This window comes from Antennarius striatus, chromosome 5 (genome assembly GCF_040054535.1).
Source record: "Antennarius striatus isolate MH-2024 chromosome 5, ASM4005453v1, whole genome shotgun sequence".
Lineage (NCBI taxonomy): Eukaryota > Metazoa > Chordata > Actinopteri > Lophiiformes > Antennariidae > Antennarius > Antennarius striatus.
Window position 1 is genome coordinate 13,894,695 of NC_090780.1, and position 14,723 is coordinate 13,909,417.

The following is a 14,723-nucleotide window of genomic DNA, read 5'->3' on the forward strand; positions in this document are numbered from 1 at the left end:
TCCGAGTAGCTGTTGGCCTTCGCCAGGGCTGTACTTTATCACCAATTCTATTCGTGATTTTCATGGACAGCATATCAAGGCGTAGTCGTGGTGAGGAGGAGTAACAGTTTGGTGGCCTGAGGATTGTATCGCTGCTTTTTGCAGATGATATGGTCCTGTTTGCGTCATCGGCCTGTGACCTGCAGCACTCACTGGTCTGGTTTGCAGTCGAGTGTGAAGTGGCGGGGATGAGGTCAGTACCTCCAAATCTGAGGCCATGGTCCTCAGCAGGAAGCCAGTGGACTGCCTTCTCCAAGTAGGAAATGAGGTCCTTCCACAAGTGAAGGAGTTTAAGTATCTTGGGGTCCTGTTCATGAGCAAGTGAACAATGGAGCGTGAGATTGGAGAATTGGGGCAGCAGAAGCGGTATTGCAGTCGCTTTACCGCACTATTGTCACAAAGAGGGAGCAAAGCTCTCTATCTACCATTCAGTCTTCGTTCCTACCCTCACCTATGGTCATGAGCGATGGGTCATGACCGAATGAACAAGATCGTGGATACAAGCGGCTGAAATAGGCTTTCTCAGGCGGATAGCTGGTGTCCCCCTTAGAGATAGGGTGAGAAACACTGCTGTTCGCGAGGGGCTCAGAGTAGAGCTGCTGCTCTACCTGTGCGGTTAGTTACCTCTGCCACCAAAACTGGGAGAAGTTGTGCAAATACTATTTTTTTGTGTGTTTTTCCAGGAAATGTCAGTAAATTATCAGCAATTTTAATACTATTTTGAGCAAAGCAAAGAAGGAAGAGTTTGATGAGGAGCAAGTTGCATACAGTATTTGAATGCTAGATCACATTGTGAATATCACATTGTGAATATCACTATTTTTAATAATTCCTTCTAAAGAATAATCAGAGTAATTTTATGTTGGTATCTTGTTGAAACTTATCGTAACTTATTACTGTATTTATGTTGGTAACTACTGCTGGTGATTAACACATGCTTATAAATGCATAGATACATGTAGTTAATCTGTTCCCCCCAATGACAAGTACTGTAACAGTATTTTTTCGCCTCTCATGTCAGATCCACATGGTTGCATATGCGTTTTTCTGGCATTGGGAGGGACAAGCTGTAAGGAGAAAAGAGGTACAAAGAAAATCAGGAGAGCCCTTCAGGCATCCGTACAAGTCTGGACTGTTAGGCTGCTGCTTGTGTTCAGCCAAGGCAGCGCGGCAGCAGCTGGAATTTGGGAAAAGGGCTTCCAGTTGTGACAGGAGAGATACACTGACAGGAGTCCGGCTACTAAGTAGCAGAGGACAAGAGTGGAAGTTGTTTCTATTGTTTTTGAAGCTTTTATACTGGACATCAGTGACTGGGAATAGTGGTGTGTCCATACGCTACACAGAGAGCTGTGTTTGGACATGCCACAGGTGGAAAGGCGCGGAACGGCAGGATGTGGGTTCGTGTGCACCGCAGAGATTCACAGGTAAATTAGTATTGAACTTGGGTTCTGCGTGGGTTTATATCTTAGTGGGATTAGCCCACTTGAGGTCATGTTCGGCACAATTTACCAACAGCATGTGTACAACAGGCTGCTACATGATCGGGACATATAATATCTTAGTTATGTCACACATTTCGTCACTGATTTCTGAAAATAGATTTCACGCTCGGGGGAAGAAATTTATTAACTGTATTGTGTCCAATGCACCACTCCTTCAGCTACAATTCCTCACCCTGCAGCAATGAAATTGATTTTGAACACGACTAAGTGGAACTTTCATCATTTTAATCTACCCTTTCTGTAATTCAAATTTTTTGAGATATTACATATGCATCGAGAAAAAACTTTAAATATATTTTTATATCAGTGCATGTGTAACAGAACTGCCTTTTATATGAACTTCTCCTTGCACACGCTGTTTGCATGAGACTTGAGTGCTGCACAGGACAGTGAGGGAGTTAACAAGCAGGTTAACCTCAGCTGAACCCATGTGTTTGTGAGAGGACATTACTCCTGCTGCAGTCCACATTTTAGTGATGCTAAACACAGGAAGAGAACGCCACCGCTCTTCTTCCTCCTCTGTCTTTGTGTTTTCATTGGTGCTATTCCCAGTTTTTGCCCTCGAGCATTTCACTTTTTGATGTGGTTTTGAGCCAAAACTCCCCCATTGACAAAGAGTTTTTGATATTGTCTAAATATTTGCAATAATCATCATGTTATTTCTACATTCTACTCTTTTCATTAACTGCATTGTTGCAGCCATCCTTAATTAAGTGTCTGCATTGTAAATGATATTGAATGGAACGATTTAAGTGTCTGCATGCTACTCTGGCATTTGGTTGCTGAACTGATCCCAAGTGTGTCATCCAAGGAGGACTGTTGCTGATTACAGTTTGTTTGATGCCTTTGTGAGGGAACATTCTGTGTTGTCTTCACTGAGTTCCAGGGTATGCACATTAATGTCAGATCTTCAGCTTATTTTAACTAATGGTATTTTGTTCAAACTGCTCAAACTGCATGCGTTTTGGGTGGTCGTGGTCCTTACAGTGTTTTTACTGACATAAAATAGCCATAAATTAGAGGAATTGTTGTTTTTTCTCCATTCATATTTAACTTTATCCATCTGGTTTTTGTAGACAATAATGCAAAGCTTATGAAATACTACCAGAAGATGCTATCAGTGACCCTTCTGAAAGTACTTGTCATAATAGTTCCAAAATCATTTATTTTTTAACTCTTTTGTTTAGTTTGGATGAAGAAATGGAACGATGATGTATTTCTGAAGAGATTAAGAGATGCTGTACTTGACAAAAGGGTAGAGTTCAAAGGTGACAGGGTTCGTGTCCCCTGGTTTTGTCTTGTTGACATCTCAGAGGAAAGTCTTTCTGCTTTTGGCTTATAAGTACACAGCGTGAGCAGTGTGCGTGAGCAGATTTGTTGGAGATTAATAATTTGCTGTGACACCCCACCCTCCTGTAACTGCAGCCCCTCCATCCCCTTGACCTCTTGTGTCTCCCTCTGAATGGATGTTATGCTGAGGCATTTACACAATCTTACACCCTGTCACATTGCAATGCCCTGTGGCCTGCCACCCCCCTGCGAGAAAGGCATCTCTAGTAAAGCACGGTCTTGTGATCCTGCTTGAGTCAAGTCTTCAGAAAGCACAGCTCAGTACAGCTCCCACCAGAAGCTCTGGGATGAGTTCTAATCTGTTCTTCTTGTCCGTAAAAGGTCAGTTTATTCTGTCAGTGCTGTGGCTAAAAGGTTTTTTCCCCTCTCATAAGTCCTCTCATGAATCCTCTTGGTCCTGTGTCATTGACCTTTTCACCCATGTGTTTGGTTTTATTCCCAGGTGGTCTATCGTGGGTGCGGCCACACTCATAAGCAATCGCCCTTGTAAAATTCCAGGTGTTGAGGCCAGCATAGGAATGTACATAACAGAGGCTTGATGAATATATTCACATAAGCTGTAATTATGAAGAAGTTTATAAGAGGAAGCAAGTTATACCCACATTTGACAGATATTCTGTCTAGTGACATTTTCAATCATTTCTTCAACTTATATAACAGCACGTTTGTATATACACTGAGATTTGGATAACTTCTGGAAATATAGTAGTGTTTGTGAGAATGTTGTAGGAGTGGCAGGAAAATGGAAACTGGCTTTCTTTATAGTGTTTACTCTCAGTTTTTTCAGTCATTATCTGGTGTTTTTAAACCCTTTTATTGCCTTTCCGTTATGATCTGTTAAGTTATCCAACATGAAAGTACTCAGAAATCGGGTTAGACTGTGGTCTCAACAATTGACGGAAAATGTGTTCATAAAAGAAAACGAGATAAAATTACGATGGTGTGTCTCATCAGGAGCTAACTGTACATAATTTAATTTTATAGTTGCAGATGTTATAAAATAATCATCTATAAAAGGACAGAGGGATTGCAGTAGTGACATATTAGTGTTATACGTATGTTTGCTTTGTGTTTGGTCAAAAACATTACAGTATTTTCCGCACTATGACCTAAAAGCCTTTATTTTTCTCAAAAATCAACAGTGCACCTTATAATCCAGTGAACCCTATATATGAAAAAGTTTAAAATAGGCCATTCATTGAAGATGAGTTCTCAGATGAGTTCTCAGCTCTCAGCTGTAACCTCAACCCCCTCGCTGTTACCTATATGGTCAGCAGCCCAGACAGAATACATAAGTCTATGCTGCGGTCCCTCCCCCCACAGTTACCTGGTGTTTCAGGTGTCAACCACATTCGAGAACCAATTGTAGCATGCCAGGCACCTTTGGCTCATGCAGTGACTGCTTTGCTACCGAGTAGATGCCATTCTCACATGTAAAAACGTGGCTATTGCCTGAAGATATTTATCTTATTTTCACATAAACACTAGAGATAATGGGTAACAGCTGCCTTGGCTCTGAAAATAATTGTAACTCCAAGCCTCACTAAATTCCATGTCAAATCTTGTTTGTTTAATCCATACAACAAGCAAAATATACAGTAAATATGACAAGTTGTTGTTTGTTCCAGACCTTTTCTCAGGTGGCTACTATAACACTGTAGAAGTTGTACTTAACAAACAAATGAGATTAAGTGTGTTAATCTCAATTTAGGTAGACACTCAAATTTTAGGAGAAAGATATGAGTTTTATCAGTTGTCTAACTGTCATAACTCTGTAACACTGGTCCATGCAAAACTACAACATAGTGAGTGCCCAGACATGTACTTTCTTTGCCTCCTACTAGGTTTTTACTGTAGAGCTGACTTTCAGAAGAATAGCAGAAAATATTCTTCACTTCTGTCTTCTGTTGGACTGCTGGCCTTTATTATGCATTTCATTCCTTCAGCTCAAGTGGTTTTGCTCTTTACATTCATTTCAGCTATCATAACTCTATAGAACAGATCAGAGGGTTTGTTCTTCGGCTCAACATCTGTAAGCTGTTCGCAGTAGCTACCGTGTCACTCATCACTTCTGTAAATATGTGAATGTGAATATACAGTAAGTTGCTGTGATGAGAAGTGCTCTCCTTCCTTAATTAATTTCTCTCACTGAAACATGTATCTGTTCTAGTAGCCACTTCTGGAGATCCATATCAGATGCATGCAGCAGTCATAATATGGTAATCCAGTACTGTTAAACTTAATGCTTGCTTTTCTTGTCCAGACCACCAAGAAAGTCTTTAGGTAGAAAGAGGACACCTTTGGTGGATTCATGAGCAACATTTGATTCAGGAGCACTTGGAGCATTGGCTCATCTACACCATGACTGTGAGCCTTTACCTTCTTGCATATAGCACAGTGTACCAAAGAGATTGCTTATTTGAAAAAAAGTAAATTATGGATTCCTCCAGAAATTCCTCCATACATTTAGGATTCCTCCAATTACATTATTAATAATTAAAGACCAAATTTAGGCCTTGAACTGACTGTCAAATATAAAGTTACATGGGTTTTAAAGTGCAACACAAGTTCATACAATGACACAATACAGCATTTCATTAATTAATGTTAACTTTTGTATGGCAATTCTCAAAAACAGCAGCACCGAGCCTACAAAAAATTTACAGAAGGGGACAATAAAGTGAATTCACATCATAATGCATCCTATCTCATCCCGGCCCGTCCCATCCTATCCTATCCTATCCTGTCCTATCCTATCAAATGATTTTAGTTTCTGACTCCTGGGCAATAACCAAAGACAGATACAAAATCTGTGAAACAGAGCTGAATTTAATCAAGTTTGTTGCAGTGTTACAGCTCATACTGTGTGGAGTGGAGTTACTCACTCTTCAATAGAGGTTTATAACTGAACAAAAGACCATGTGGATACTTTTCCGCATTATTAACTCAACAAATTCAACAAATTAGAGTTCGGAAAACTTTTGTAATCATGTTTATTTGCGTGTTTGTCACCAGTCTGAAACATATCTCAAAAAGTTTTATCTCAAACAGATTTTGAGATTTGTATACGTTAGATCCAAAGAAGAGTTGAAAAGTTGTACTTGAATTTTGAAGCATATCAGAGTCTGAATGCATATTCTGGATCACCTCGTCACGTTCTAAAAAAATGCAAGACAGGGTTGTAACATTATCACATTATAATACAATAATACTATTGTTAAAAAAAGGAGGGAGTTTAAAATATACTTGGACAGGTGAAATATGTACAGTATATCCTCTAGCATATTGTGATGTTTTTGTCACTGACAAGAAAGTCCCAAGAAAGACAAAAAAAAAATGTTTTGAAAGAATACTGTGAATTATTTTTCTCACCTGCTTGAGCATGAATAAAGAGTTTATCATCCTGTAAATTATTTTCAAAATTTTGTTCAAGGCATGAAATTAAATGTTTTTGCTTTTTTGTTTTTACATGTTATTGTTATACATCCAGGAATTTCGCTTAAAAAATTATGTTTATCCAGCGATCTTCAGTGTAAATGCCACATTGGCGATAGATGATGATTCTAACGGGTTGCTTTCAACATCAGTTCAATCAGGACAAATAAGTAGTTGAAGTAATTATATAGGATGTCTGTCAGAAACTTAATTCTCACTCGATCTCTTCAGGGAGATTGAAAGATAAATCCCTTAATCAGACAGTTTGGAGTGGTATGCTGAGGCTGACCAAATAATGAAGTTGATGATTCTGTGAAGACTGAGTGGTGATAGGGAGGTGGAGGGGGAGAAGGACAGCAGAATGAGTCAGTTGGAGCTACAGACTATTGAATTGCCTTGTTGATTGAACTGTTGCTAGAGCTTCATTCGAATAAAGTTTTTTCATGTACAAGAAAATGGATGGATGGGTGATGAAAAAGTATGAAAATACGGTTCTGGATTCAATTCCTTTCTGTGTGGTTTGTATGTTGTCCCATTGTCTGCCTGGGTTCTTGCTAGAGTCTCCAACTTCCTTCCACCAAAAATATGCATTCTCATTCATTCATTCATTCATTCATTCATTCATTCATTCATTCATTCATTCATTCATTCATTCATTCATTCATTCATTCATTTTCTCCCGCTTCAATCGCTGTAGCGGGTCGCGGGGCAAAAATATGCAAGTTAGGTGAATTGATCACTCCACATTGTGTGAGTGTGTGGATGAATTGCTCTTTATATATGTGTGGCCCCACAATCTCATCTCATTTACAAAAAAATGGATGGATGGATAGATATAATATAACCATTCTCCCGAATGACCTCGGAGATGCTGGAGGAACTATGTCTCTCAGCTGGCCTGGGAACGCCTCGGGATCCCCCGGAGGAGCTGGGAAAGGTGTCTGGGGAGAGGGAAGTATGGGCATCCCTCCTGAGACTGTTGCCCCCGCGACCCGGCCCCGGATAAGCGCTTGAAGATGGATGGATGGATAATATAACCAGTGTATTTCAAACTTACACCAATTATGTGGGGCAGGAAAAAGGAAAGAATTAAAAATTAATTCAGTGTCTTGAAAACGTTTGATCATGTGTATAAATGTCTGTGATGTATATGTTGTATGTGTATGTTTGCCATCCTCTGTGAATGATGTTCCCCATCCAGTTGAGAAATGCTTTTTATCTTTTTTATACTGTCATTGTGTTGAAAACACGAAAGGTCACCCTGAAGGAAAATAATATGGTTTTGAAGGTGTCAAATATCCTACAGAGACATAATTATTTAAGCATGGTGCCCAGGAGTCACCAACTGCCAGGGTGTGGGCCAAATCTTTACTGTGAAATGGTTCCATGTGGACCCAAAAACCTTTCACATAACAGGAAAAAGATTGTTTTGAATTTTTATTTTGAAGCAGAAGCATTGGAAAGATTATCCAAAAGCTGTTTAAGTCAATCCACTGGACGTTAAGAAAGTTCTTAAAGACGTTTCGTCTCTCATCCAAGAGACTTCTTCAAGTCTGAACCTACACAGACATTGGAGAGATTGTATTTTTCTGGGTTCTGTGCCTATGCCAGCTATTAATCACTGTCTTAGGTAAGGAGTGCTAACAAGTAAACATATTTGGAAAAATATTTGGGTTTTTGTTTAGGGACAGCACATGTAAAAGGATTTGAAGATAAAGTCAGAGAGGCCAGACTGAGATGGTTTGGACATGTCCAGAGGAGAGATAGTGAATATATTGGTAGAAGGATGCTGAGTTTTGAACTGCCAGGCAGGAGGCCTAGAGGAAGACCAAAGAGGAGGTTTATGGATGTAGTGAAAGAGGACATGAAGGTAGTTGGTGTGAGAGAAGAGGATGCAGAAGACAGGGTTAGATGGAGGTAACTGATTCGCTGTGGCGACCCCTAAAGGGAAAAGCCGAAAGGAAAAGAAGAAGTTTATCATTTTATTATTATTAGTCACTATAATTAATTGTGTAAGGGTTAAGGTCTCTGTTATGGACAATAGATGCTACTGCTCTGCACAGTAGATACGTATTACTTAATGCAAGGTGTTATCTGGCTCAGACAGGTTTGAGTTTTCTTTTTAAACTCCTAAAGCAATCGTTTTATAGAATCATATATGTTGTTAGTTGACTATTGCAGGTCAGAGTGAAATTTGGTTTTAACTACGTGCACATGTGCACTTACTGGAGGTCTACTATCTGATGGTGATAAGTTTGTAAAACTAGCAACATTATTCTGTTTTAACTCCATTGCTACATGATACCAACGTACAATCACACAGTACCATTGAAGTAGAATTTTCCTAAGTAGAATAGTATCTTAATAAAAGACCTCACCCATTAATTAGACAGACATTTGGAAAAAGTCATATTCAAAGCTGTTAGGTTAGCAGGTGTTACATGATGTGCTGGTGGGCCAGTACAAGCACAGGCAGGAAACATTTCATGAGTTATAAGGCTTAATTAATCTCAGTATGTGCTCGATGACATAGCTCAACATGAATGTGAAAATATCAGGTGACTAGCACCACTAGAATTTGAGGGGAGTGAAATGTAATAAACTGCAAAGACATCCTTCAGCTGTTTAGACGGTTAGATATGAGCTCATGTTCTCTGATCTGACCTGGGGGCAGGTCTTACAAAATTTTAGAAGCAAGGGGTAGTTCTAAGGGCTTGTTCAGACTGGTCGCCAAAATCCGATTTTTAGCCCATCCAGATTGATATTGGCTATCTCTTTTGTTGTCTGAACAGTCCCATAGCACATGATATCCGACTTTTGTGGGACGGACTGAAACCACATTCAGGAGGTAGTTTCATATCGGATATGGACTGATGCGTTTCAGTCTGAACAGCTCCAAACACACCAATCGGATGTGGCGGTCCGGGACGTCATGTCCGCGATGAGAGAGCAAGGCTCCAGAAGGAAAAGCGCCACGTATTACGGAGCGGTAGAAAAGTTGACAGTGTCTGGTGTGTGGGAGATTTTCTCCACCCCTACCAGACAGTGATACCGCCGATACTCTAAAGCAGCGGTCCCCAACCTTTTTTGCGCCAAGGACCGGTTTCATCTAAGACAATATTTTCATGGACTGGCCTTCATTTGCTTGATAACCATTAATGACGCCAAGACAGCTGTAGGCTAAAAATAAATCATCCGCAGTGGTTTTATGTAAAATGCAGACATCAACAGACAATAAACAACCTTTTTTAAATAAATTTATAATCAACATCTCTGTAAAAGAAATAATTGTAAGAAATAATTATATTAAAAACTTGATTCAAGTGACGGCACTGATGAGGTTTATTTTGAAATATAGCGACTTACAATCAGTGCATTCAACGCAGGAGAAATACTGATCATTTCCAATAAAAGGTGAACAAGTCAATCAAATAATAATAATTACAATACTTAGAATTAGTGGTTGGGGACCACTGATCTAGGGGTAACGGGAGACAATGACACCTGAAGTGTGTTTCCTGACGTCCGATCTACTCTGCAGTTTGGTTTTCTTAACGCTCACTGCAGAAAGTCCCACTTCACAATGACAGGAGGTTGGAAAAGGAAGAGAAAGGCGATCTCAGGATATTCCTACTTGACTTTAATCCAGAACACTGGTGCAGTTGTGGGTGCGTAATTTAGGGGTAACTGCTGGTAACCTGTCACGTGACCGAGACCTGTCAAGCGGCACAGGCGCATGCATTTGTCTGTTTGTCATTCCGCACAGAAGTCACTTTTCAAAATAAAAAATCTTTAGACTGATCATTTACAAAAAAAGAAAAACTCATGTGGTCTGTGCCGCCCGTTATCTAATGGCCCGCGACCCAGTACCGGGTCGCGACCTGGTGGTTGGGGACCACTGACATAGATGGATGTATCAGAGACTTGGGTAATTTTTCAAAGTAAAACAGATTCCGAAATAAATAAAACGAAGTGAGAAGAAGAAGTACACTTTAGTGACCCCGTAGGGAAATTATTATGCTTTCACTTGTGGTTAGTAATCATGTATATATATGTTTTTTGGACAAGCCCCTGAAACGACCAAGCAATGTAAGTTATTCTTTCTGTGCAAATGATCCCTGGGTTGGGGACCGTTGCTCTAATGCACATGTGTCAAACCCAAGGTCCAGGGGCCAATTATGGCCTGCCACATCATTTTATGTGGACCGCAAGAGCATAAAGGGTCAGAGTGTCAAAAGTTTGCTTTGACCAAAACTACATTTCCCACAATGCAGTAATTCACTCAATTTTAACTTTGACAAACTCATTTTAACCAAACCCAATGTCCTAACTTGAGTTTGATGTTATTTTTTCTTTATTCACTTGGATAGTTTGATACTTGATTCATGTAGTTCTATGGGTTTAATAACCTGACAAATTAAAAGTATTTATGTTATAACAGAGAATCAAGAAAACATATTTTGTCATTGTAACTGTAATGTTTGTAACTTGAATAAGTAATAAATTCAGTGTCATTTAACATTAAGAAGTAGTTACATCTATTTTACATTTATTTTACATTACATTGAGTTACATTTAGTTACATTTATAAGTTACATCTGGCCCTTTGAGGACAGCCATTATGCTGATGTGGCCCTTGGTGAAAGTGAGTTTGACATGTCTGCTCTAAAGTACCCATCCTCCAAGTTCGTCATCATTGTTGCTGTTGCCACTGTCGCAATCATATGACCTCACACATTACACGCACACATGCCTCCGCCCCAATGTCATTGCCATGGCAACCTGTCAGATCGGCCAATAATGTGCCCAGTCTGAACAGAGCCAGATCGCATTTGGACACTTGCTAAAAACAGCGGACATGCCTGCAGTCTGAACGCAGCCTAAGATAAACAAGGCTCCGCAAGCATGTACAACTGTAAATTAATGAATAGAAATTACTACTGACACAAAATTAAAAGTTGTAAATTTTCAGGTTTTCTGCTGCTTTTTGAGTTATAAATTTTTTTAAACAAAATTAAACATGTTTTTGACATCTGTGTCCCCAGGTTGTGAAGATGTGGAGCTTGGTTATCAGTGTAACTGTTCTCCTGTCTTCTATGAAATGGGCCGAAGCTCAAGGTATAAACAAACTCTAAATCTCTTCCCAACTTCCTGACACCGACCTCAAAAGTTTTTCTCATGTGTATCCATGTCAGATTATGTATGTCTTTATGTGCACATATAGTCTCAATCTCCTTTCAGGCGTGTGCAATAATGTGCAAGCTGCAGATATCATTTTCCTTGTGGATGGGTCTTCCAGTATTGGTCGAGCTAACTTCCTGCAGGTGAAAGGCTTTATTGCTGGAATCATCAAACCATTTGCCAACTCTGTCAGCGAGTTAGGAATACGGTTTGGGGCAATACAGTACAGTGACACCTCCAGGTGACTGACAGGATTAATATCTACCTCATTGAGTCTCTATGCATGCAATGATAAAGACGCTGGCTTCAAGTACAGAATTCTATCAATATGTACCAATGCTCATTTCTCTCTTAACAGAGTTGAATTTACACTTACAACCTACCTGAGTGGCACTGATCTGATCAAGGCTGTGCAAAATCTTGGATATAAGGGTGGAAACACTCGCACTGGTGCCGGTCTCAAGTTTGTCGCTGATAACTTCTTCAATCCTACATCCATCCGAGATGTCCCAAAGGTTTGAGGAGCAACCATTCTGAGTACTTTCAAAGCAATCTTTTTAATACAGTGGTTCCGTGTCTGTAACTCCACCCCCTTAACTTTCAGATCACCATCTTGATCACTGATGGGAAATCACAGGACAGTGTCCTGGAACCAGCACAGAAGCTTCGTAGTCAAGGAGTATATATTTTTGCAGTTGGTGTGTCTCACCTACAGTTTCTCTTCTCTAACTCAATCATTTGTATTTGTTTTGACATGCTTATGAACCACTGTGGTTTCTTTTTTGACTGGCCAATATTTTAGGTGTAAAGAGTGCAGACAAGAATGAATTAGCTCAGATCTCCTCCCAACCCAGCACTGATTTCACCTCCTTTGTTGGAGAATTCAAACTCCTAAACACACTTCTTCCTCTTGTGAGCCCCCGAGTGTGTTCCAAGGCAGGAGGAGTCTATGCTAGTGATGGTACTGCCACTAACTTTTATACAAATTATTTTTAAAATACACACAATATGTCTCTTAATTATGTTTATATTGTAGTTCCTTCTCCTCATCCCTTCTCTTAGAGGCATTGTCTGGTCCATCCAACCTTCAGTTCACAAGCCAGACGTCAGATTCTCTCAGGTTTCGCTGGAATTTTGCAGGTGGACCCGTGACGGGCTACCTTGTCCAGTATGTGCCACTTTCTGGCTTGGGTCAGCCAATTTCTGCAGAGATGCGTCAGGTGAGTTCACGTGTTGGAGAAATAAAGGTGTTATGTAAAGTTGAAATTTAATATTTAACATCCAAAACCAACCCTGCTTTGTTAGAGAACGACCTGCTGTCAGACTGGGTAGGAACTTGCCCAGTGGGGGGGGGGGGGGATCTCTATCATTCAGATGTTCTACAGATTAATACAAGACCTATATGTAAAATCTCTTCTTTTGTACCTTGGAAGACAGAAGAATATCATGTATGCTGATATCGCTGTGATTTTATTTGTCTATGACTTCTTTATAGTGTGAGTTGTTTAAAAATATATTGTCTTGTCTCGTCTTGTCCCTGCAGTCGACTGTTTCTGCCACTCAGAGGACCTTTACAGCACGAGAGCTAAATGCAGGAACTGATTATCTGGTGACAGTCATTGCCCAGTACCCCAACACTGTGGGGGAGTCTGTTTCTGCTAAACAACGAACCAGTGAGTCAAGAAATCTTATAAAATAATGCAAGCTCTCTCAATCTTATTCTTCATCTTCATCTTCATTTTTATCTTCATGCAACCAAATTGCTGAATGTCTTTTATCCCTCTTATAGGGTCTTTGCCAGTGGTGTCAAGCCTGCGTCTTATCCGGGCTGGCTACATCTCTCTCTCTATCGGCTGGGATCAACCTTCATCTCCAGTCCAGGGTTACAGACTCACCTACGGACCACGAGGTCAGGCGAAAACCTACACTGACAGCTCCGTTCAAAAGGCCCGCTCTCTTAGAGACAGACTTTACTACATTTCCGCAGTTGTATTGAAGTCCACAAAGAGGACATATGGAGTATGAAGGTGTTGCTGGGTTGATCGTATAGGGAAGTGGGCGCTTAAATTGGTCTTAACATGTCCGTTTATGTTTCAGTGGAAAGTTCACAAGCAACAGACTCTTCTGAATGTTTGTTGTCATTTGTGACAAAATGATCATCTCACAGAACCTAATTTTGGAGGAAGGCTCTTAGGAAAGATATTAGAAAAACTCTGTAGTAAATAATCAACCTTTTGATGGCAAGTTGGAAACATGTTAGGAATGTATATTTGTCAGAACTGAGTGTTGGTTACTTTGAGCTCCTTCAATTCCTCTCCTGCAGGCACTGGCTGTCAGACTCACTCAATTATTATCTATTATTAACACATCAAGTATATTTAGTCATCACTACTCTTAATTAGACTGACAGAAATTAGGCTGACAGCGAAAACCTTCACGTGTGACAGATGATCTTCTGTGAATGTTGTTGATGTACATGTTATAAAAAGAGTTAAAGCCTATTCCCATCCTAATGTCTGCTGGGTGTGTACATGGAAGAAATTATAGAACATGAAGACATCAGAGATACACACAAACGGCAAAAAAGACACAAATCTGCTGGGTGTGTACATGGAAGAAATTATAGAACATGAACACATCAGAGATACACACAAATGGCAAAAAAGACACAAATCAGCATCGTAATACATGTCCCAGCTGTCACAACTAGAGAATACAATGTTTTACACAAGAAATCAGAGGTCCATGTTTCGTAGATTAGAGAAATAATAGTATATTATCCTCAACCTTTGACTTTTTACAGAGGTGGGCAAGTTTATTAAACTGTGGTCATTGTTGCATATTAAAAGTGATTTTTTTAAAATTCTAAATTACATGCACAAATCAATGCAGTGTAACCACATCATACTGTATATTAAGAATTATCCCAAAGCATGTTTACGCAAACAAATAGTTTTAAAAAAGAAGATATTTTCTATTTAAAATGTTTCTTTGCCAAAAATGTTATTTGCCTGTTTTTAAGTAATTTGTGTTAGGTGGAAAGAAAGTCAAGGTTCAGTCACCGAATAGCCTTTTAATAGATATTTTCAGAAACACATTTTCATGTATTGAACAGGAAGTGCATGTGTGTGATTTACTTATACTTAGATGACAAATACAGCAGTTGTTTTTCTGCTATTGTAATATTCGGAATGTCATAGGTTTGCAGTTGGTTTT

At 39.7% G+C, this 14,723-nt stretch overlaps 1 protein-coding gene across 1 annotated transcript in view; it reads left to right on the forward strand.

The window, feature by feature from the left end:
* Positions 1-1,173: 1,173 nt before the first annotated feature.
* Positions 1,174-14,723, forward strand: part of col7a1 (collagen, type VII, alpha 1) — a 73,076-nt gene continuing 59,526 nt past the window's right edge. The window contains exons 1-9 of the mRNA XM_068314822.1: positions 1,174-1,463; positions 11,372-11,444; positions 11,568-11,748; positions 11,866-12,022; positions 12,112-12,205; positions 12,310-12,468; positions 12,570-12,727; positions 13,051-13,180; positions 13,297-13,416. Coding sequence (XP_068170923.1) covers positions 1,431-1,463; positions 11,372-11,444; positions 11,568-11,748; positions 11,866-12,022; positions 12,112-12,205; positions 12,310-12,468; positions 12,570-12,727; positions 13,051-13,180; positions 13,297-13,416 — 1,105 coding nt within the window. The 5' untranslated portion in view covers positions 1,174-1,430. The remainder of the gene's footprint in view (positions 1,464-11,371; positions 11,445-11,567; positions 11,749-11,865; positions 12,023-12,111; positions 12,206-12,309; positions 12,469-12,569; positions 12,728-13,050; positions 13,181-13,296; positions 13,417-14,723) is intronic.